The sequence below is a fragment of the Mesoplodon densirostris genome, chromosome 4 (assembly GCF_025265405.1).
Source record: "Mesoplodon densirostris isolate mMesDen1 chromosome 4, mMesDen1 primary haplotype, whole genome shotgun sequence".
NCBI lineage: Eukaryota > Metazoa > Chordata > Mammalia > Artiodactyla > Ziphiidae > Mesoplodon > Mesoplodon densirostris.
This window is the reverse complement of record NC_082664.1, coordinates 84,022,237-84,045,692: the sequence shown is the minus strand read 5'-3', so window position 1 is coordinate 84,045,692 and position 23,456 is coordinate 84,022,237. Positions and strand designations below refer to the sequence as shown.

General features: G+C 44.6%; 1 protein-coding gene across 1 annotated transcript in view; it reads left to right on the top strand.

Moving 5' to 3' along the window:
- The window catches only part of RASGRP1 (RAS guanyl releasing protein 1), a 79,110-nt gene that overhangs the window by 22,864 nt on the left and 32,790 nt on the right, over nucleotides 1-23,456 (top strand). The window contains exon 3 of the mRNA XM_060098287.1: nucleotides 15,963-16,068. Within this exon, the coding sequence (XP_059954270.1) occupies nucleotides 15,963-16,068 (106 nt within the window). The remainder of the gene's footprint in view (nucleotides 1-15,962; nucleotides 16,069-23,456) is intronic.

The following is a 23,456-nucleotide window of genomic DNA, read 5'->3' as shown; positions in this document are numbered from 1 at the left end:
GTTCATTGAAATTTACCAAGAACCCACACATTTCATTTTAATCATACTTGTGAGTCTGTTCCAATTGTTTTACCAGAGTTGCTGAGATATTATAAAATGACTAATGTTCAATCCCCTTATGGTTCCTCTCTCTGGCAGAAATATTGTGAGTGGTAAAAGGCCCAAGAGTTGGATGGTGGGAAAGGGAAAATGATATGTTTTCATGTCCTGGATAAAATGCCCCTGGCCAGACAAAGTACAGCAGGGTCATCCCTGGGATTGAGCTTTCGGTGCCCCTTCATTAATGCCTGGAAAGTGATAGACCCCAGTGGACACTTCCCAGGGTTCCAGGGAAGAGGTGAGAGAGAAGACTGCCCAGACACCACAGGCAAAGACCCTTAATCAGCAGAGCCTGTGAAGGCCCCAGGAGAACTGACATCTTTATGTTGGAGAGTGTGAAGGACCCTGGTCTCCAGCTTCAGGGATAAAATATCCCCTCAGAATAGCTTTACTCCCCTCTGTACAATGGGAAACTCCCTGTGGCCCAGATCAGTTACTTTTGATCATGGTCCTCTGGCTCACCCCACATTGATTTCTGATGTGCTTCTGATTGTGCTTCATGAGTCCCCACCCAGGAGTCTGTAACATTGGCACCAACTCACCTATTTGTTAAGTACTTCCCTTGTGTCTATCCCTGAAAATGACTGAAAGACCTCACCACTGATTTCTGAAATTGGAAATGTCTTCATGAGGTCATTTAGTAGCTTATTGACCTACCCCAGGGCAAGGAATAAACTAAGTGGTCTAAAGCAGTCTAATCAAACTTGACTGACCATCATATCATTGGAGAGATTTTTAAAAATACAAATTCTGTGTCCATCCTTGAATATTTTGATGCAATAGGTATGAGATAAAGCCTTGGGATCTATTTGGGGGGAAGTTGTTTGGTTTATTTTTTGTCTTGTCTTTTTTTTTTTTTTTTTTTTCTTTTTGCGGTATGTGGGCCTCTCACTGTTGTGGCCTCTCCCGTTGCGGAGCACAGGCTCCGGACGCGCAGGCCCAGCGGCCATGGCTCACGGGCCCAGCCGCTCCGCGGCATATGGGATCCTCCCAGACCGGGGCACGAACCCGTATCCCCTGCATCGGCAGGCGGACTCTCAACCACTGCGCCACCAGGGAGGCCCTGTCTTGTCTTATTTTTAAGCTAACCAGGAGGTCTTGAAAAGTCAGGTTTAATATATTCATTTACTTCTGGGTAAGCCTGAACATATGCACCCTAGGATAGAAAACCTTTGATTTTTTTCTCCTGAAGCTCTCCATTAAATTAAGACCACCTCACTAGAAAAAGAAAAATAAATCACCCACTAAAGCCCCCACATTTACCAATTGTGAATTTTTTTTCATTATGTAATCTCCTCTCAGAGTGACAATTATTATACAGATATGACCAGAGGAATACTGAAGTCTCCAACACCTTAACACAAGAAGATCTTTCCTATGGTTTCCACAGATAACCAGGTGTGTGGAAAGGTGAGAGGTAAAGGGGGAAAACACACCAAGTGGGGAAAGTATTGAAGTGCTTCCTACTACACAGCCTGTTCTATACCTATTCAGACTGGCTACAGCATCCTCATTTTACCTAAATCACTAGCATGGATCAGGGACACATGTGCCAGCTGGTGCACATGAGAGGCGAAAGATGAAATAATGATATTGATCCACTGTGACCAAACTCTGAGCAAGCAGCTGAAGCCAAAGCCTTGCCAGCGTTCAGCCCCATCCTTGCTGACTTCTTGTACATTTTGGGGTCTGAATTTTTTTGCAAGTGGATGATCCAGCATCCCTGTGACAGATCGGGGAAGCCCTAGAGTCACTGCTCTCTTGTAATCATAGATGGCCATCTGTATGGTTCCTTGGCTTTTAAAGCAGTCGGGAAGAATGTTGACAGGGAAGGAAATTGAGAGTTAAGATACTAATGCTGACCAAGTGTGGGAGGAAAAATAATCAATTCAAGTAACTGAACTTCCTGAATAACAGCAAAACTAGTCATGTTAGGCAAAAACCAACCTTTATTTCATGCTCTGATATGATCTCAGTGTAGCAGTAAGTGTACACACATGCCCACATACACACACACACTCACGCACTCTGTAACCTTCCCTTAGTAGCTATGCAGTTAGGGAAAAGATGCAAGTAGAAATTAAAATAAGGTACTAGGTTCTTTAGAAATGATCCACCTTGAAAAGAGCCTTTAGGGCTCGGGTTGTAAGGTATAACCAGTTTTAAAAGATTGCTAGGTGAGAGGGTGCTGCTTTCCTCTTTCTGTAGACAGACCATCTGCTTTTGCAGAATTTTAAAGTAAAGATCAGAGTAAGGGCAACTCCCTAGTTTGGTATATGTGGTCGCCAACACTGCGACCCTTATCCGCATTTTCATACTTCCTGTCTACAAATGCTTTCTAATTAAACCAAACTGGACTTCGCATCCTTTTCTGAATATACTTTTAACTCTCTGATCTCCAAGAGTAGAAACCATTTCTTCCCTCACCCAGAATGTCTTTACCTCCATCTTAGTCTGTCAATACGTGACCCCTCCTTCAAGACCCACCTCATGCCACCTCTTCATAAAGGTTGAGCCATTTCTTCTAGTCAAATCTAGCCTTCTCCTTTCCCCACACTGCCTTAGTGTTTTGTTTGTACCTTCCTCCAGGCCCTTCTGTGTTCTGTACCATATTATAGCCGGCAGCTTCTGGACAGTTGCTGGCACAGGACCCTGGTTATCTCTGCATTCCCCACACTACTAGGCACAGATCTCTTAGAACAAAGACCCTGGACTTGGTATGAGAACATCCAAGCCTGGAACACCATCCCTGCCACTGGTGGTGGTATTATCCATGGGCCAGTGGTTCATCCAGGGTGATATTCAAAATACTTAGTAACTGGTACGGCACAGGCCCCATCAGTCCACACAGATGCCACTTGGACAGATTGAACCTGTTTTTGTGCCTTTCTCATCTGCAAAGTGACTGTGTCCCTACCCACCTCACAAGGTGGATGTGATGGTCAAATGAGACCAAGCATGTGGAAGTACTGTGTAAGGTGAAAAGTGCTGTGCTCAGGCGTGTCCAGCTGTTTAGTGTTATTTTCAGTGCCATGTGGGGTTGGTGGCCCTGCCCTCGGCATCCCCTCCTACTCTGCTCAGAGCAGGCTCCAGAGCTGACCAAGGACTTGCTGATCAGTTGAGGACACAAGTCGAAGAAATCTTGGCATCAACCTATTAGATCCCACAGAGACTCAGGATATCAGCTTCTTCAGGCATCTCCCTTTACCCGTTCAGTCCTGAAAATGTCAGTTTTTCAGTGGATATATTTTGGCAATTCTTATCTAGATCACAAGCCCAGGAAGGCTTTTTGAGCCGTAGTCTAAGCTTTTCTCACTTGAGGAGAATTGTTCTGTTGCACAATGACGTTAAATTTCAGGACCCTTAAAGATATCTGGAAATCTCTGATGGTCACCGTGTCAAGGGGATGCTCTGTCTAGATCTGTAAATGGAATTAAATGCCAGTGGCATTAACACAGATGGAAAGAAGAGCCTGAACGTTAGGTCCTGCTTTTTGTCCTTATAGTTTCTTGATTCGTCTTTTTACCCTTTCTTCTTAAAAACTGTGATTATTCCTTTACCATCACCTCCTTGCATCCCCTCACATCTCAGGCATAAAAATCCTTTCTACATGCATCTGTCTTCCAAAGACATTTAACTCTTTCAGTAAGTGCACAGCTACTGTTTTGTGTTTATCATTGGCTACTAGTCAGTGTCTGTTCTTACACAGAGCAATCTCCCCTTATCTGAGGCTTTGCTTTCTGAAGTTTGTTACCCGTGGTCAACTGCAGTCTGAAAATATTAAATGGAAAATTCCAGAAGTAAATAATTCATAGGTTTTATTTTCTTATTTTTTATGGGATATTTTTAAATTTCTGTTTTTTTATTTTTTTATTGAAGTAGAGTTGATTTACAATATCATGTTAGTTTCAGGTGTACAGCAAAGTGATTCAGATATATATATATATATATATATGTGTGTGTGTGTGTGTATATATATATATATATATTCTTTTTCAGATTCTTTTCCCTTATAGGTTATTACAAAATATTCAGTACAGTTCCCTGTGCTATACAGTAAATCCTCATTGTTTATCTATTTTATGTATAGTCGTGTGTATCTGTTAATCCCAAATTCCTAATTTATCCCTCCTCCCCTTTCCCCTTTGGTAACCATAAGTTTGTTTTCTCTATCTGTAAGACTATTTCTGTTTTGTAAGTAAGTTCTTTTTTACTATTTTTTAGATTCCACGTATAAGTGATACCGTAGGATATTTGTCTTTGTCTGGCTTACTTCACTTAGTATGATAATCTCCAGGTCCATCCATGTTGCTGCAAATGGCATTATTTCATTCTTTTTATGGCCAAGTAATATTCCATTTTTGTGTGTGTGTGTGTGTATACACACACACACACCACCCCACATCTTCTTTATCCATTCATCTGTCAATGGACATCTAGGTTGCTTCCATGTCTTGGCTATCGTAAATAGTGCTGCTATGGACAATGAGGTGCATGTATCTTTTCGAATTAGAGTTTTCTCTAGATATATGTAGTGGGATTGCAGGATCATATGGTAACTCTATTTTTAGTTTTTTAATTGCACGGCATTCCGAGTATGATGATGAAATCTCACACGGTCCTGCTTCATCCTGCCCAGGACATGACTCATCCCTTTGTCCGGCAGATCCACACTGTAGACTCTACCCACTCGTTGGTATAGGAAAACACATACATGGTGTAGATAGTATAGGGTTCGGTCCTATCTTGGGTTGCAGGCATCCACTGGGGGTGTTGGAATGTACCCCCCACCGTGGATAAGGGGGGACTACTGTCCTGTGATTTGGGTGAAAGAAATGGCCCCATTGTAATGTGCACAGCAGGGGACTGGAGACTGCAGGGAACTGACAGAAGTCAGCAAACTCTTGTCCTTATCCTCGGAGGATCCCCATTTAGAAGGCAGTGCAGGGCTGCCAGAGACTACAGCCCTGGACTCAGAGTGAGAAAATAACCAGCACGATAATTTGTAGTCCCTTCCTGCCACTTCCCAGCTGTGGGACTACAAATGAGTGATCAGGATGAGTAACCTTACCTCCCTTGAGTCTGTTTCTTCATGTGTGAAACAGCAACGTCTACCCTGCAGAGCTGTGGTGAAAATTAGAATGCCTATAGCAGGGCTCTTTTGTGCCCATCTCAAAAGGAGATGATTCTTATTATGATTACAAGACACTCTTCAGCAATAACCATCAGGAAACTTTGAAAAAATAAAAGTTTATTGCTTACAAGACCTGGAAATTACACAGCATACCTAGGGCCCCACAGCAAGGTTGGGGTGGGGGGAGGGAGAGAGAAGAGAAAGAAAGAGAAAGGGCACGCGGGCCAGGGGTTCTGAATGTATTGGGGTCGAGGGTGGGTCTAATGTTTGATGGGCTGTCTTTATTGGTGAATTTAAAACATAAGGGCAGGAGTTTATAAAGTATGAGGAGAGGAAAAAACAAGTAGCCCAATGGTCAGTTATTGAAATCAACCACAATGTCTAAAACCAGAGAGCCTCAGTGCGGGGAGGTGGCCTGGCTCTTTATCTAGTCTTGCGGCTGGCAGTGTGTTTATTTGAGAGATAGCCGTCTTTGAAGGATGCCTCTTTGAAATGGATGCCTCAGCAATCAAAGCCATGGTCAGGCACTTGCGCTACAAAACAGAAAAAACAAATACAACTATCACCACAATAGCCTAGCCCACCCAAGCACCAGGGATGCTCAGTACCTTCCCAGGTAGGCTGGCACCAGAAACCCCCCAAAGCTGAGATGTAAAAGGATGTGCCTTTAATCTTCTCAACCCAGAATGAGCATCAGTGGGATACAGTGGACAGGGCCGGACTTGAGTTGAAAGACCTGGACTCAGGTCAGGCACTCTCCACGCGTGTGACTTTAAGCAGGTCACTTCACCTTACTCCGTTTCCTCGTCTGTAAAATAATAAAAATAATACCCATCCTGCAGAGTTGGTGTGAGGTTCAAACAAGCTAACGTGCGAGGAGAGAAGGCCCTAATAAATGCATGTTGTTAGTACTTCAGCAGTGGCGCGAGGTTTCGTGTGCTACGTGACTACTGTACTGTCAGGCAGCCTGGATATTTGGGACCCACCAGTCAAGCAGTTATCACAGTGGTCTGGACTTAGTGCAGGACCTTGCTCTCCCCAAAAGATATCAAAGTGCTTTCCTTATCTTGACTGATCTCCTGATTATCTCTCTGCTGGGAGGGATGGAGGCAAGATATTGTCAAGCTTTTATTCTGCAAATGAGCACGGAAATGACAGAGCTATCCCAGGGCTCGGTAGCCTGGGTTCAGATCCCAGGACTGCCATTTACTAGCTAAACTTGGGCACGTTGCCTTCCCCCCCCCCTTTTTTTTTCTTTGCGGTACACAGGCCTCTCACTGTTGTGGCCTCTCCCGTTGCGGAGCACAGGCTCCAGACGCGCAGGCTCAGCTGCCATGGCTCACGGGCCCAGCCGCTCCGTGGCATGTGGGATCTTCCCGGACCGGGGCACGAACCTGTGTCCCCTGCATCGGCAGGCGGACCCCCAACCACTGCGCCACCAGGGAAGCCCTGCCTTACCCCCTTTTTAACCTCGGTTTCTTCATGTATCATGACAATACCACCTACCTCGTAGAGTTAATACATGTGAAGACCCTCTTGGAACAGGGCCTGGTACTGCACTCCATGTATGTTTAACAGCAGGAGAGCAACAGAGACTGCCAGTGGGAGAGGGAGAGAAAGTCAGGCTGGACTTTGAATGTAGTTCACTTGTTCCGGTCAGATGCTCTATTTCCTCCGGCAGAACACCAAAATAGTGCTCCCAGCCTTCCCATCTTCCGATTGGTATCCACTTTGTGAGTTTCAGTTGCATTTTGGCTATTTCTGTAAGATGGTGACACAGCACCAGTTCATGACTTGAGCCGTTTTGAAGCCCCTTCTTATTTGGCTCTCGGCTCCTGAGTAGAGGGCAGTTTTTTCTTTCCTTCAGTTAATAAGAGATTCCTCACCCACCTGTGAAGTTCTCTCTTTCAGAGTCATTCCTGGGTCCTCATGCAGATTTCTCTCTAGCACCTCAGTAAACCCTAAGAAATCCTTCTGTCTTGAGGGCCCGAGGGGTGCGTTGCACTTAGAACCTAGAACTGGAAAGAAGTTTGGAAGGCCCCTACTGACTCTGCCGTGGATTGGAACCACGCTTGCAGGAAACCACATCTGGTCTCACTGGCATGGGCAGTGTGACAGACCAGCGTGGACAGCCCCTCTTTGAGTTGTGGTTTTAATGAAGTATTTCATGAAAAACCATTGTTCCACTCTGGAATAACCAAAGCCTAGCAGGAGCAAAATAGTGTTCCAAATCCAGCAAGAGAAATAAGAACAGTTCACCACTGTGACAGTGCTTCCCAGTTTACTAAGCGTTTCTCTGTATTTAATCAAAGGTAATCTAATCCTAGCTACAACCAAAGAAGGGGCGAGGAGGCTTTCAGAATAACTTCTGTCTGATTACAAAAGATTTTACTTGGTCCTTTTACCATACATGATGGTGTGATGATGTTTTTTGTCCAGGCCTGTTCATTGCAGAGAATTATGAACCAAGGACAGTTTGTATGGTGAAAGCACAGTTTGTGGTGAGACAGTGTTGGGGGCAGTGCCATTTTATGGCAACGTACACCAATTGCTTCAGCCCTATTGTGCACCGGAACGAGATTATCTAGGCGTCTAGGTCTGTTAGGATCAAATCAATATTGAGAAAAACTTTCTGAAGAAGGCTGAGTTCGTGGCTAACCAGTAAGTCTCAGACAGGCCTCGTGTTATTTCACTAGGTCAGTGTTTGGAAAGTTCCCTGAGCTGCTCTTAATACCTATCCAGCCTGTCAACAAATACACAAAAAAAGGCCCAGGATTTAACAGACAAGATTGAAGCGATAGGAACGCGCTCCAGCAAGCAAGGAGAGAGCAGAGGGAGGGCTGCCCCAGATTCCCTTCCCTGTTGTGTTGTGTCTTTGTCTTGGGTCCGCTGGCCTCCCTCCAGCCACCTGCGGGCAGCTCTCTATGTCCTCGGGAAGCTGAGCCGCGGCCCCCGCTGCCTGTCCGCCCCACGCTGGGCACATTCTTGTGGTGCTGTGCAGGGGATGGTCACTGTGTGAGCCAAGTAGGCTGCATTGACAGCAGCTCACCAAGGACTCAAATCACAGCTTCTCTACCCAGCTGGACAATTCGATTGTTCCCAGGGACTTAGATGGGCCCCGGAGAAGCGGCCACCTGCCCAGTGTGTTCAGTTGGTGCCGCCTTCCAACAACGGCTCTTAGAATTTGAGGTCATGGCTTCGTCCCAGAGTCCATCACCGGGTCGCAGAGTCCGTCACCGGGTCACAGAGTCCGTCACCGGGTCGCGGAGTCCGTCACTGGGTCGCAGACTCCATCACCGGGCCTACCCCACACCTGTCACGCCTCCTCCCGCCCCTTGTCTTTTAGTGCCGGCCCAGCCCCATGACCTCCACACTCAGGACTGTGTCCAATTTGCAGAACTGAAGAGGACAGCTTCCCTCACGACTTCTCAGACCTCTGATTCTTGAGACGTGACAGGTCCGGATGGAGGCTGCGGTCCCCAAGGAAGGCCACGGCCTTGCTCAGCAGAGGCGGCAGAGCTGAGAGCTCGTTTTCACTTTAAGCAATTCGTGTGCATGACTAGACATTTATAGATTGCAGTCGCTCATCCAAAAAATCCAGGTCATCCTTTACATAGAGCTTCATGCTTCGGAAGCAAAGCCGTGCACGGGGAGGACCGTCCCCATTGCCGTCTGGTTTGGCTGAGGGAGTGGAGATTCTGTTGCAGGAAGAGGGGGAGGTGGGCCACTCAGGGGGCTGTGAGCTCTCAGGGCACTGGTGTTTTCACTCACGTGGCCACAGGCTCTCTGGGGTCTAGTCGTCCTAGCTAAATGGTGCCAGTAACAGCCTTTGTGTTGATGTCATGAGAAGTGGTGGGTTTAAGGGTTCGGGTCTCCAGGAAGATTTTTAGTCTGTACCGTGACTGCAGTGAGAAGGGCAGGGTTGGTATGTGGGTGTAGGGCTTTTTGGGGAGAAAAAGAGATACGGGTGTAAGAGGTTGAGCCTTGTAGCATGCACGGCTGGAAGTCAGAGCTCTTCCCAGTATACCTAGGCCTTACCCCGCTCACCTCCCAGCAATCCCCCGAGGAGAGGTAGATGCCAAGGAAGGAGCCCTGGGCTGGGGGCCAGAGGGCCAATCCTGTCCAGGACCTTCCACTCACCAGCCCTAGACCATGGCCAATGCACACACCTCAGTGTCCTCCTCTTTAAAATTGTGCCCACGGTGCCAGCTGCTAGCAGAGCTGTACAACTCGGGTGCTCAGCCCAGGTCATTCTGTCCGTTGAGCCTCAGTGCTGTGAAAACAAAGTCTTGCTCCCAGGTGTTCCCGTCCAGGGAGAGCAGTGGCTCTCCAGCTGCTGGGGCTTCAAGGACAGCTGTGTGTGCACGCGCACATTTTGTGCGCATGCACGCTTGTGTGTATCTAGATGCCGGGCAACTTGAATGCCTGCCCCACCTCCCACCCCACCACACTGGCCCAGCAGGATGGTGAATAAATCCAATAGCACAACGGGAGCAAATGCAGTTCCTTTCCTTCACTAAGTGCCTCCAGGTCAGCCTCTCTGGGACAGGAGTTGAGAGAAGCCTGATTAGACCAAATCCCCTTTATGTAGGGGTCGATTTTTCTATTCTCTGTGTCCCTGGCTTTGGCTGTCAGCACCCTCAGAGAGAAGAGGTGAGTCTGCCCAGCCCTAACCCACTTGGGTAAGACGCTGCTTAAAGGCCTGTTGCAGAAGTTTGAAATTGCAGCTCACGGTTAAACTGAGACTGCATGTTGTCCAGGTCATGGTGTCCCCCAGCCAGTGCAAATAAGTAATTAAAAGCTAATTGTAACCAAGATATTCAGAGCTTCTGGACAGTGTGCCGTGCCAAGGAACAGAATACTCCAACTAGACCTCCATTTTCTCACTCACGTGGCAGGCCCCCCGCCATGGGTCTGGGTATGATATACCAGGTTATCCCAGAGGGAACCAGAGCGGGGCTTAGATTTATGAGGGCTGGGAGCTTCCCTTCTCCCGAATTCTCACCCTACGTTAAAATGTTCTTCCTTGGGGCTTCCCTGGTGGCGCAGTGGTTGAGAGTCCGCCTGCCGATGCAGGTGACGTGGGTTCGTGCCCCGGTCAGGGAGGTTCCCATGTGCCGCGGAGCGGCTGGGCCCGTGAGCCATGGCCGCTGAGCCTGCGCGTCCAGAGCCTGTGCTCCGCAACGGGAGAGGCCACAACAGTGAGAGGCCCGCGTACCACACACACAAAAAAAAAAAAATGTTCTTCCTTGGGTTAGAGCACCAAGTACTCCAAGAAGTGGCTGTTGCTATGCATACATCTGTGAGGATCCACCCATGCGTCCTCCCCTCCTCCCTGAGGAGTGTGCTCATCAGGGTTAACTGGTCAGCAGTCACCAGGCAAGGCCCAGAGGGCATGAGAGCAGGAGTGAGGTGAGGAGGAAAGTGGGTCTGGGAGCACCTGGGAACGAGGTGCCAGGTGGGACGGAAGCTGAGCAGGCACCGCCCTTCCGACCCCGGGTCCGTGGATGAGAGCGGCAGCGTGGTGCTGAGAGCTGACTGCAAGCATCTCCTCCCATCTCCACCGTCTGACTTCATATTGGTGGCTTGGAATCGGCCACAGTGGGAGTATTAATACCACAGAAATCTGCATACACCACTGCTGAGGTGTTGTGAGAATTAGAAATAACATCAAAGTGCTGAGCATAGCCCCTGGTATTGAGTAGGACTTCAGTAAATAATAGGTGCAGTGCCAATTACAATAATTGAATTAAGTGTCCCTCCCCAGCCTCCTCTTGAATACAGAGGTCTGTGATGCAAATGCTTCCGTTGTTGGGCAGGCTTAATGGTTAGAATTTTATGCCACGTGTTGTGCCCAGTTCTCTTTCCCATAACTTTTTCTATTCATCCTCTCTGGTTCTGCCATTTGTGGCCCCACAGAACAAGTCTAAACATTCTCCCACAGTTAACATTACAAATATTTGAAGATAATTTTAATATCTCTACTGAGTCTTCTCCATGGTAAACCTATTTGGGTCCTTGAATCTTTCTATATGTGACTTGGTTTTCATCTCACCCAGGATACTGCTAAGCCCCTTTCCCTAATATATGAGCATCCATGGAAGGATGCTAGCCAGCCACAAAGAACAATTGAGATAGCACGTCTTAGATTCTATTCATACTGAAAAAGTCTGCGACTGTGTCCATAACTCCAGGAACATTCTAATGCATACCCTACAAATATATTTCAGTTTCTCCTGCTTTGTACCATAATGTACAGGAATAGGAGCACTACTATATAATTCTGTGAGGAAAGGTGCATTATAAAAACTATATTGTCGGATGCTGACTTGAAAACTTACATCCGTATAATTGTGGTAGATTTGATTGCGTTATTGCCCCCTTGCCCAATTTTACCTTCTCTGTGTCAGTGATCTTTTCCATATGACTTTGAGGTTCCTGCCCTTTGACTTGAGATTCAGCAGTGACTTTCTTTGGCCAACAGAATAAAGCAGAAGTGACAGCATGCCAGTTCTAAGCCTAGGCCTAAGAGGCCTTGGATATTTCCAGCTGCCCTACAGCACCCTGCCGTCACCATGAGAAGAGCATACACTGGCTAGCCCACTGGTCCAGGGAAGTTGCGGGGGGGCATGTAGGATAGGAGCCCTAGCAAAGCCCAACCTATATCAGCCAACCCCTAGCCAACTTAAGACTCTTGAGGAAAAAAAAAAGAGATTACTGTTTTCAGTCACTGAACTTTGGGGTGTTCTGTTCTGCAGAATTTTTGTGGCAGGAGATAAATATTACAGAAATTATGTGGGCCAGGAAACAGATAGCAGTACTAACCCCACCTCACCAGAGTGTAAGCTTAGAATAAGTAATGAAAGATTTATAAAACTATAACAGGCTAGATGAATACTTCTTAAAAATGATGTATCGGGCTTCCCTGGTGGCGCAGTGGTTGAGAGTCCGCCTGCCGAGGCAGGGGACACGGGTTCGTGCCCCGATCCAGGAAGATCCCACATGCCGCGGAGCGGCTGGGCCCGTGAGCCATGGCCGCTGAGCCTGTGCGTTTGGAGCCTGTGCTCTGCAACGGGAGAGGCCACAACAGTGAGAGGCCCGCGTACCGCAAAAAAAAAAAAAAAATGATGTATCAAATTGTAACTTTGTTTCTTTTATAAACTGTGGCCAAAAAGAAAATGTGTGTATATTATATATCATTAATGAAATAGCTAATGAAAAAAGCAAACTCAATATCCAAAGATACATGAAAAGTTAAGGGGTCTCCTAATTGGTGTAGTTCACTCATTTACTCAAGAAGTGTTTAATGAGTAACTGTCATGTATCAGCACTGTTCTAGACCCTGGAGATATGGTTGTGGAAAAAACAGACAAGGTCAGGTCTCATGAAGCTTATATTCTAGCAGAGACTCAGAAAATAAAAATCAAATAAAAAAAGATAACTTCAGATCACTGGTAAGTGTTGTGAAGAAACTCAGGCAGGATCATGGCTACCTTAAGTAGTTTAAGGAAGACCTTTCTGAGGATGTGATGCTGAAACTGAGACATAAATGACATGAATGGGCCAAGGGAAGAAAGGCCACACTGACGAAAATAACAAATGCAAAGTAGCAATAAGCTTGGAGGGTTCGAGATAAACAGTGGTATAGAGAGGAGTAATATGGTATGAAATGAAGTGGGAGACTAACGGGCCAGAACATGTAGAGCTCTGTTGGCTGTAGCAAGGAGTCCATGTTTTATTACAAGTATAATGAAACCCATTGAAGCGTATTAAGCACATGACCTGATTTATGGGTTTTAGGAGCTCACTCCTGGCTGCTGTGTGAAGAGCAGTTTGTGGGTGAGTGGATAAGAGTGAAAACAGGGAGGTCAATTAGGTCATCGTGGTAATGGCTACAACTAGCATGATGGCAAGGATGGGGAAACAGGGAGAGGTTTGAGGCATATTTTGAAACTAGAATCAAGACTTGCTAATGTATTGGATGCGAGGAAAAGTGAGAAATGAAGGATGACCCCTAGGTTTTTTGTTTGGGTAACTGAGAGGGTGGCTGGTGGTACCATTTCCTGAGATGAGGAAAAATGGAGGAGAAGTGAATTAGGGGATGGAGAGGTCATGAATTTTGTTTGGATGAGTTAAGTCAGAAATTACACATCTACGTGGATTCGCCAAGTAGGATGTGGGACATACGAATTTGGTACTCGGGGCTGAAGATGTCTGTTGGGCAGTTGTGAGCATATCAGTGGTATTTTCGCCAAAGGACTAGATGAATTCCCCTACCTAGAAGAAAGAAATTAAATTTTTTAAATTTAAAACTTAAAAAGTTTTAGACTTTAAAAATTGTTAGAAAAAAAAAGAAGTGGGAGGACTAAGCCACAGAGCACAGTAACATTTAAAAGCTCAGCAAAGGAAGAGGAGACAGAACAAGAGCTGGAGAGGGAAGCTGAGAGAGTGTGATGTTGTGGAAGCCAAGCGAAGAAAGTGCTCCAGGAAGGAGGAGAGAGTTGTCAGCTTGGGTTGGGTTAGGTTGAATGCAACTCAAGTCATAAAGTAAGATGAGGACAGAGGCATGAACCCTTGGATTTGGCAATGTGGACCTTGAAAATAAAAGATTGGAGACCTTGAAAATAAAAGATTTTGTGGAATAAGAGAGGTAGGAGTCAAAAATGGTATGGATGAAAGGGAATGGGAGATGAGAAATTGATGACTGAGGTTTTGCTGAAAAGGGGAACAGAATGGAGAGGTGCCTAGAGTTTCAGGTTTTGTTTTATTTCGTTTCATTTTGAATAGGAGATTTTGGGGTGTGCTTAAATGCCAGTGGAAGTAAACCAGGAGAGAGAAAGAGGAAAGTTGATACTGGAGGAGAGAACTTGGACAAAGACAGTGTCAGTGTCCTTGAGAAAAAGGAGACCCAGAGCTCAGTGGAAGCATTGACCTGTGAAGTGCCTTCCATGGTAATAGAGGAAGGCAGGCAGTAAGAGTAATAGAATGCGGGTAAATTGATGGATTTGGCGGTGGGAAGGTGAGTGATCTTGTCACGTTTGCTTATATTTTCTCAATGAACTATGACTTTAACTCATTATTTGCGAGTGAGCCAGAACTTCTGAATCCTGAGCCCAAATGCACTATGTCCTTCATTTACCATTTGGTATACTTGGAAGGAATGAAAATGATAACCCCTTTTGTATAATGTGCTTTAAAGAGCTAGCAAATGATAAAAGAATTCATGTATATTATTTCATTTGTTATTTTCCCCTGAATCATTCAAGTTCCCAGTAGGGAACAGAATTCACATGGTTTGTTTAAATGAAGACACTTTAATGATGGCGGACTACTTACAGAGATGAGAGTAGAATTAAGAGATACTGCACCCAGGGCTTCCCTGGTGGCACAGTGGTTGAGAGTCCGCCTGCCGATGCAGGGGACGTGGGTTCGTGCCCCGGTCCGGGAGGATCCCACATGCCACGGAGCAGCTGGGCCCGTGAGCCATGGCCGCTGAGCCTGCGCATCCGGAGCCTGTGCTCCGCAACGGGAGAGGCCACAACAGTGAGAGGCCCACGTACCGCAAAAAAAAAAGAGATGCTGCACCCAGAGACTATCAACAGCCAGAAGTCATTACCACCCTCAGGAGCAAAGGGTCAAGGGAGATTAGTATATAGTATTAGATCCCAGTGAGAGCTAGAGCCCTCAAAGATGAACCAAGCAGCGTGATCACTCATTGAAGAGACCTGTAGCTACAGGGAAGTAGTGCCAAGCAGAGAGGGAAGGAGAAAGAAATACCTACTTCTCTCTCCTCCCATCTCTTGCCAATGCATCCCAATGGCTGAACCCAACTGGAAGCTGGCTAGCAAGGAGCCTGGTGATGCAGTCCATGGTGAAGGACAGAGACTAGATCTGCAGTGAATAACCAACACAGCCCCTAACACTTCATGCCGTAAATGTTAAAAGATTTTGAAAAGCACTCCAGGGGGAATCTTTGCACCCAATGCCATTGTATGGAATGCATCTTGTTATGTGGTACCAGCAGGATTTGGAAAACCCAAGTAAGGAGCTAACCATGATCTTTGATACAAATCATCATGGGTACTTGTAACCCACCCATAATCTCCAAAAGTCATGTTTGCCCATAGTCTTCCTCCTTTATTGCCATCCAGAGCACATTGCCTGTAAAACTAGGGAAGCTTACATTTCAGGGCCCCTCGTTTGCATGAGCCCCCTTCCAAGGCCATGGGGCAGCCCTAGAAATGTATTCATATGGTTATATGTTTTTGTAAAACTTGCAAGAATAAGGTATTTTAACTGTCATCTGTTAAGACTATAACTTTTTTCCCTCTGACCCCAGAAAGGACTTCCTCCCTCCCCCGTTATATGCCTTTCAAGCATCACAAAACCTGGATCTGCTTCTGCTTTCAACAGAGACTCACATGTACCAGTGCAAATGTTATCCTTTCCCCACGATTCTACCACCTTTCCGGCAACGTGGTTAATGAGCCTCAGAATGGACACTTGGGGGTGGGGAGGTTGCAGCCGGAGGATAAAGAGAAGCAAAGAAAGAGAAGCAAAGAACGGAGGGATGGATGTGTGGTGCCAGAGTCAGTGGGGGCGGGGCGCTGGGCCTGCAGAGCCCGCACTCTGATCTTCCACTGGGAGTGATGGGGGGCTGGCAGGTGTCCCACCAGGTAACTGATTCCTCTCTGGGGCCTCACTCAGAAGCTGCTCTTTATGTTTTCAGATGCAGACGGAAACCTGTGTCGAAGTAACCAACTGTTGCAAGTCATGCTGACCATGCACCGAATTCTCATTTCCTCTGCTGAACTGCTCCAAAAAATTATCACTCTATATCCTTTAGCACAGTGCCTGGTGGTCCCCAAATGGGATTCATTCAGCAATATCTTGAAATTTGAAGGATGCTTTCACTTTGGTTGGTTTGGCATAACCCTGAGTGGTTAATGGGTTCATACGTCCTTTCAGGAACTGGTGTGCGTGTCTGTGTGCATGTGTGTGTGTACACATGTATGTACGCATATGTATGTATGTGTATCTTTTGTTGGGCGAGGCAATGTTATTGATGCTGATTGCTCTGGGAAGAGGCCAAAGAAATCAACATGCAAACACAGTCTTCTTTGTTAGTTCTTGCTAGTGAAAAATACTTTTCCTGTAGATTAATCAAAATTCATATTCATCCCGTGCAAAATGACAAGGGTGCAAGCGTGACTCAAGTGATAAACTGCATTCTGGCTTTCCTGTCCATTTCTTCAGCCTTCCCCAGGTTCTGAAGAGAGCTTCCTGGTGCCAGAGCATCTGGAGAGTCTGCTGGTGCCTTTTTGCTTCACGCAGAGGCACTGGCTACGTGCCAAGCAAACTCTGCTGGATTCTAACCTTCTTTTGGGGGTGTGAATGGAGTTGGGTGGAGAAAACGGCTGCCTACTCCCTCTCCCTGATGACTGATGACGCTGTGGGCTGTAGGTGGGCTGAGACTGTTTAGCACCTCGAAGCCCAGGTCCCTGGCACTGAGTCATGCTTTGTAGCTGTTCTAATCCTTTACCACTCTCCTCAGCCATCCCTTTTCATCTCATGGCACACAGAAAAAAACATAAAAGCCGTAAAGACTGAATCTCTTCTCTAAAGTGACTCAGAAACCTTTACCTCTCATCTCAGAGGAGGTGTTTTCAGTGGCATTCCAAGGGTGCAACCTTGGGAGGGGTCCACCTGATGAGAGGTGCAGGTAGTAATTGGATGTCTGGTCTGCAGAGAATTTTAAAACCATAGTCAGACAGACTCAGAGTTGGTCTACTTTTTATTAACTCCACGTACCAGCAATTCTAAACAATGTCAGTGATTAAATACTCCTCGCCGAAAAAATTTTGTTGCTCTAAGGACTGAGCTGTACCTGGGGTGCCCGTCTTGGTGCCCCGCCGGGTACCTGCCCCCACGGTGGAACCAGAGCCCTCTTCCTCCCCGCGCCCCCCCACTCTCACAGAATCTTTCTCTATGGGTTATCTCCCCTCTCTCCTGTCCTTTTAAACCCTGCCTCTTCGGGGGCACCTGCCCCTCAGCCTAAAGCCCATTCAAGTCTCCTCAACCTCAAAATGAACTCTCAGCCCTGCCTCCCCTCCATTCCATCGATAGGGTTAGAGATGTGATGCACAGACTTCTTAAAATAGTCCGCACTCACTCTCTCCCATCGCTCGACTCCCACTCGGTCCTTAACCTGACTGTGGCCTCCACCCCTGTACTCAGACTTTGCTCTGATGTCACCAGTGACCTCCTAGGTGCCAAGCCTGGTGGCTTTTGTTTCCACCCTTGTTTACAGCGATGTCCGTGTAGAGGCCTTGTTGACACCCCCTGCCTCTCCAGGGCCCCGGGAACTGCACCTTCCCGGCTCTCCCTCCTCCTGGGCTGCCCTCCTCCACCTCTCCATCTAGCCTCTTCTTTGCGTACCCCCTCGAGATGGGGATAACATCCTGGTTTCTTCTCACTGCATTTCCCCTGGGTGAGTTCCCACCAGGATTTCCACCACCATTCCTCTGAGGTCTTTCAAGTCCATATTTCTCTAACCCAAACCTTTTTTTTTTTTTTTTTTAACGTTTGGACCACTTAGTCCTGCAGACACTGCAATCTTAATATGCTTAAGACTTAACTCATTAACTCACCACCTCAGCTACTACTACTATGCGTTCTGCTTTGACACCTGTATTTTCAGTTTCAGTTCATGGAATTGCTGCCCATCTGATGGTCTTAAAGCAGCAACATCAAAGCACTCATAGTCCTCCCTGCCTTTCACCTCCTACAGAGTCTGTCACCCAATCTCGGGGTTCCTGCGTCAGAAGTGACTCTTTTCTCTTCTCTCCATTCCCATGCCTCTGCCTTCGTGTGGGCCCTCACAGTCTCTCTCCCCAGCCTCCGTCCCATCCTGGGCTTCTCATCTGCACAGCCACCCTCTCCCTCGTTTATCCACCTCTGCAGTTACTTTCCTGAGAAGCGAATCAGGCAGGCCATGCTCCAGAGCCTCTGCAAATAGAGGGTAACGGCAGATCCTCGGTTGCCAGGAAATGGCCCTCCACAGGCTGCCCAGTGTGCCCCTCCTGCTCTATCCTCAGCTCTCTCAGAAACCCTTTCCCCTCCACGGTGAGCGTCTCAACATACCAGACTGGAGTGGCTCCCTTTACCTGTCAGTTAAAGAAGCTCGGATGGCTTCCTTTTGTCTCCTGTTTTTCCATTGTTAAAAAAGAGAGAGAGAAAAAAAATTTAACAACATGCTTTGAATAGTTCAGATGCCTGAGAAGTACAGCCAGAACTGTCCTGGTACTTCATGGCCACAGCACTGCCTATGACGATGTGGAGCCTGAAGCTTCCAGCAAACAATGACGATTACCCCAGGTCAGCAGATGCCTGAGCCCCTGATGACTGGCCTGCGTGTGCTGCTGTTTGCTTCATCTCCTCACGTGAGAAAGCAGTGCCTGCCTTGCTGTGGCACAAGGGCTCTGCGACCTTGGGAGGCTCTGCCCTCCTGGATGGCATCTGGCACTGTGCACTGGGGAACAGACATGTGAAGAGAAGGGTAGGGAGCAAACAGAAGGAAGATAAACTCCACGATGAAAGGCACCATGTTGATTCTTATGTCCACCCAGTTGTTTTAAAAGAAAAGTGGGGTTTTGTGTGTGTGTGCGCCTTCCTCATTAATAAGGAAGAAGTTAAAAATTTCAACAACTAGATCAGATAATAAAAATATAGACTCTAAGACGTATTTATCTAGAATGTACCTTACGCTTGAATCTCTTTGCACCAAAGGGATGCATTTTCTTACCCATGTGGTATAAAGAAATGTAAAGTCGTATCATTCTCACTCCTCCCTTTTATGTCCAAAGGCAGGCATTGGAACCATTCAGTTCATGAAATTTGCCAGTTGCCTGGGCTTATTTTTTGGATTGATTACCTTTGTTCTTGTTGTGTGTGTGTGTGGTTTTGTGTTTTGTGTTTCTGTTCGATTTTGGTGCTCTCAGGGACAGATTTTATAACAGTAAATCTATCAAAATTTTGGTTTTTTAAGTTAAAGTCATTTTATGAAACGTACAAATTTCACAGCCATAGTTTTTCTTTAGGGGTTCAAGTTTAGCTTGCAAATCTTACTGTTCTTCTTATAAGTCTAGAATGTCCCACCAAGCACTTTTAAGGAACCTTGAAAAATGTTTGGTTAATTGGAATAATGGTTTTAAACTATAATTATGAATTTTATTTCTTCTTCCAGTTTTATTGAGATATAACCGACATAAAATACTGTGTAAGTTTAAGGTTTGAAGCGTGATTCATGATAAGTTTTGTGAACATCTATCATCTCATATAGATACAAAATTAAAGAAATTTAAATTTCTTTTCTTGTGATGAGAACTTAGAATTCTCCCTCTTAGCAACTTTCATGTATAACGTCAAGCAGTGTTAATTATATTTTTATCATGTTGTACATTACACCCCTAGTACTTATTGATCTTATAAGTTTGTATCTTTTGACTGCCTTCATACAGTCCCCCTTTTTCCCATCCCCTGTCTCTGGTAACCACAAATCTGATCTATTTTTCTATGTTTGTTGTTTCTTTGTCCGTTTTTGAAGTATAATTGACCTACAACACTATGTTAGTTTCTGTTACATAACAGTGATTTGATATGTCTATACATGTCAAACTGGTCACCACAATAAGTCTAGTTACGGATATGTCACCCTACAAAGATATTACACAGTTATTAACTGTATTCCCCATACGGTGCATTTCTTACCCATGTCTCATTTATTTTGCAAATGGAAGTTTGTACCTCTTAATCTTCCTCACTTACTTCTTTCTTCCCCCTACTTCCCTCCCCTCTGGCAAACACCTGTTTGTTCTCTATACCTATAACTCTGTTTTGTTATGTTTGTGCATTTGTTTTTTTACATTCCACATATAAATAAAATCATACAGTATTTGTCTTTCTCTGTCTTACTTATTTCACTTAGCATGTACCCTCTGGGTCTATCCATGTTGTCTCAAATGGCAAGATTTCATTCTCTTTTATGGCTGAGTAATATTCCTGTGTGTGTGTGTGTGTGTGTGTGTGTGTGTGTGTGTGTGTATGTACCACATCTTCTTTATACTTTCGTCTCTTGATGGACACTTAGGTTGCTTCCACATCTTAGCTATTGTGAATAATGCTGCATTGAACATGTGGCTGCATATATCTCTTCTAATTAGTGTTTTTGTTTTCTTCAGATACATACACAGGAGTGGAAATTCTGGACCATATGGTAGTTCTATTTTTAATTTTTTGAGGAACCTCCATACTGCTTTCCATAGCGGCTGCACCAATTTATGTTCCCAGCAACGGTGTGCAAGGGTTCTGTTTTCTCCACATCTTCACCAACACTTGCCATTTGTTGTCTTTTTGATAACAGCCATTCTAACAAGTGTGAGGTGATATCTCGTTGTGGTTTTAATTTGCATTTTCCTGATGATTAGTAATGTTGAGCATCTTCTCATGTGGCTTTTGGCCATTTGTCTTCCTTGGGGAAAATGTATATGCAGATCCTCTGCCAGTTTTTTAATCAGGTTAGTTTTCTTGATGTTGAGTTGTATGAGTTCTTTGTATGTTTTGGATATTAACCCCTTATTGGATATATCATCTGCAAATATCTTCACCATTTAGTAGGTGGCCTTTTCATTTTGTTGGTGGTTTCTTTTCCTTCACTGTGCAAAAGCTTTAGTTTGATATAGTCCCATTTGTTTTTTTTTAATAAATTTATTTAGTTATTTATTTTTGGCTGTGCACAGGCTTTCTCTAGTTGCGGCAAGCGGGGGCTACTCTTCATTGCGGTGTGCAGGCTTCTTATTACAGTGGCTTCTCTTGTTGCGGAGCATGGGCTCTAGGTGCGCAGACTTCAGTAGTTGTGGTATGCGGACTCAGTAGTTGTGGCTCATGGGCTCTAGAGTGCAGGCTCAGTAGTTGTGGCGCACAGGCTTAGTTGCTCTGCAGCATGTGGGATCTCCCCAGCCCAGGGCTCGAACCTGTGACCCTGCACTGGCAGGCGAATTCTTAACCACTGTGCCATCAGGGAAGCTCTAGTCCCATTTGTTTATTTTCGCTTTTGTTTCCCTTGCCTGAGGAGACATATCCAAAAACAATGTTATGAAGACTGATGTCAAAGATCATATAGCTATGTTTTCTTCTATAAGTTTTGTGATTTCAGGTCTTACATTTAAGTTCGTAATCAGTTTTGAATTCATTTTTGTGCATAGTGTCCAGTTTGCATAGTGTCCAGCATAGTCCAGTTTGATTCTTTTGCATGTAACTGTCCAGTTTCCACAATACCATTTATTTAAGAGACTGTCTTTTCTCCATTGTATATTCTTGCCTCCTTTGTTTTAGATTAATTAACCATAAGCTTGTGGGTTAATTTCTGGGCTCTTTATTCTGTTCCATTGATCTACTTGTTTGTTTTTGTGCCGGTACCATACAGTTTTGATGACTGTAGCTTTGTAGTATAGTCTGAAGTCTGGGAGTGTGATACCTCCAGCTCTGTTCTTCTTTCTCAAGATTGTTTTGCTATTTGGGGACTTTTCTTTCCATAGAATTTTAGAATTATTTGTTTTAGTTCTGTGAAAAATGCCATTGGTGTTCTGATAGGATTGCATTGAATCTGTAGGTTGCCTTGGGTAGTATGGTCATTTTAACAATATTCTTCTAATCCATGAATATGGTATATCTTTCCATCTGTTCTGTCATCTTCAAATTTTTTCATCAGTGTCTTAAAGTTTTCTGACTGTGGGTCTTTTACTTACATAGTTGGATTTATTCCTGGATATTCTATCCTTTTCAGTGTGATTTAAATGGGATTGTTTTCTTAATTTCTCTTTCTGATAGTTCCTTGTTAGTATATAGAAATGCAACAGATTTTTATATATTAATTTTGTACTCTGCAACTTTACTGAATTTTGATGAACTCTGGTAGTATTTTGGTGGTATATTTAGGATTTTCTATGTATAGTATCATGTCATCTTCAAACAGTAACAGTTTTACTTCTTCCTTTCCAATTTGGATTCATTTCTTTTTCTTGTCTGGTTGCTCTGGCTAGGAATAAAAGTGGTGAGAGTGGGCATCCTTGTCTTGTTCCTGATCGTAGAAGAAATTCTTTCAGTTTTCACCATTGAGTATGATGTTAGCTGTGCGCTTATAATATATGGCCTTTACTATGTTGAGGTATGTTCCCTCTATACATCTTCATGGAAAGTTTTTTTTAATCATAAATTGTTGAATTTTCTCAAATCCTTTTTCTGTATCTATTGAGATGATCATATGGTTTTTATTCTTTATTTATATATTATATTCTTCAATTTGTCAATGAGGTATATGCCACTGACTGATTTGTGGATATTGAACTACCCTTGCATTCATTGGATAAATTCCACTTGATCATGGTGTATAATTCTTTTAATATATTGTTGTATTTGGTTTGCTAATATTTTGTTGAGAATTTTTGAATCTATGTTCATCATATTTTTATCACTGATATTAGCCTGTAATTTTCTTTTTTTGTGATATCTTTGACTGGTTTTAGTATCAGGGTGATGCTGGCCTCGTAGAATGAGTTAGGAAGTGTTCCTTCTTCTGCAGTTTTTTAAAATAGTTTGATAGCTGTTTACTCTTCTAAATGTTTGGTAAAATTCACCTGTGAAGCCATCTGGTCCTGGACTTCTGTTTGCTGCGAGTTTTTTTTTTTTTAATTACTGATTCAATTTTGTTATTGGTAATTGATCTGCTCATATCTTCTATTTCTTCCCAGCTCAGTCTTGGAAGATTGTACATGTCTAGGAATTTGTACCTTTCTTCTAGGTTGTCCATTTTATTGGCATGTAACTGGTTGTAGTCATCTCTTACGTTCTTTTGTATTTCTGTGGTATTGATTGTAACTTCTTTTTTATTTCTGATTTTATTGATTTGGGCCCTCTCCTATTTTTTTTTCTTGAAGAGTCTTAACTGTTTAGATCTGAAGTGCATCTCTTGTAGGCAGCATACATATGGATCTTGGTTTTGTATCCATTCAGCCACTCCATGTCTTTTGATTGAAGCATTTCATCCATTTACATATAAAGTAATTATTGATAGGTATGTACTTGTAATTTTAAATCTTATATTTTAGATTTTTTAAATACTTCAGAGGCTTTTCTGAATTTTAAATAGTTTTTATAACTTCAGTAA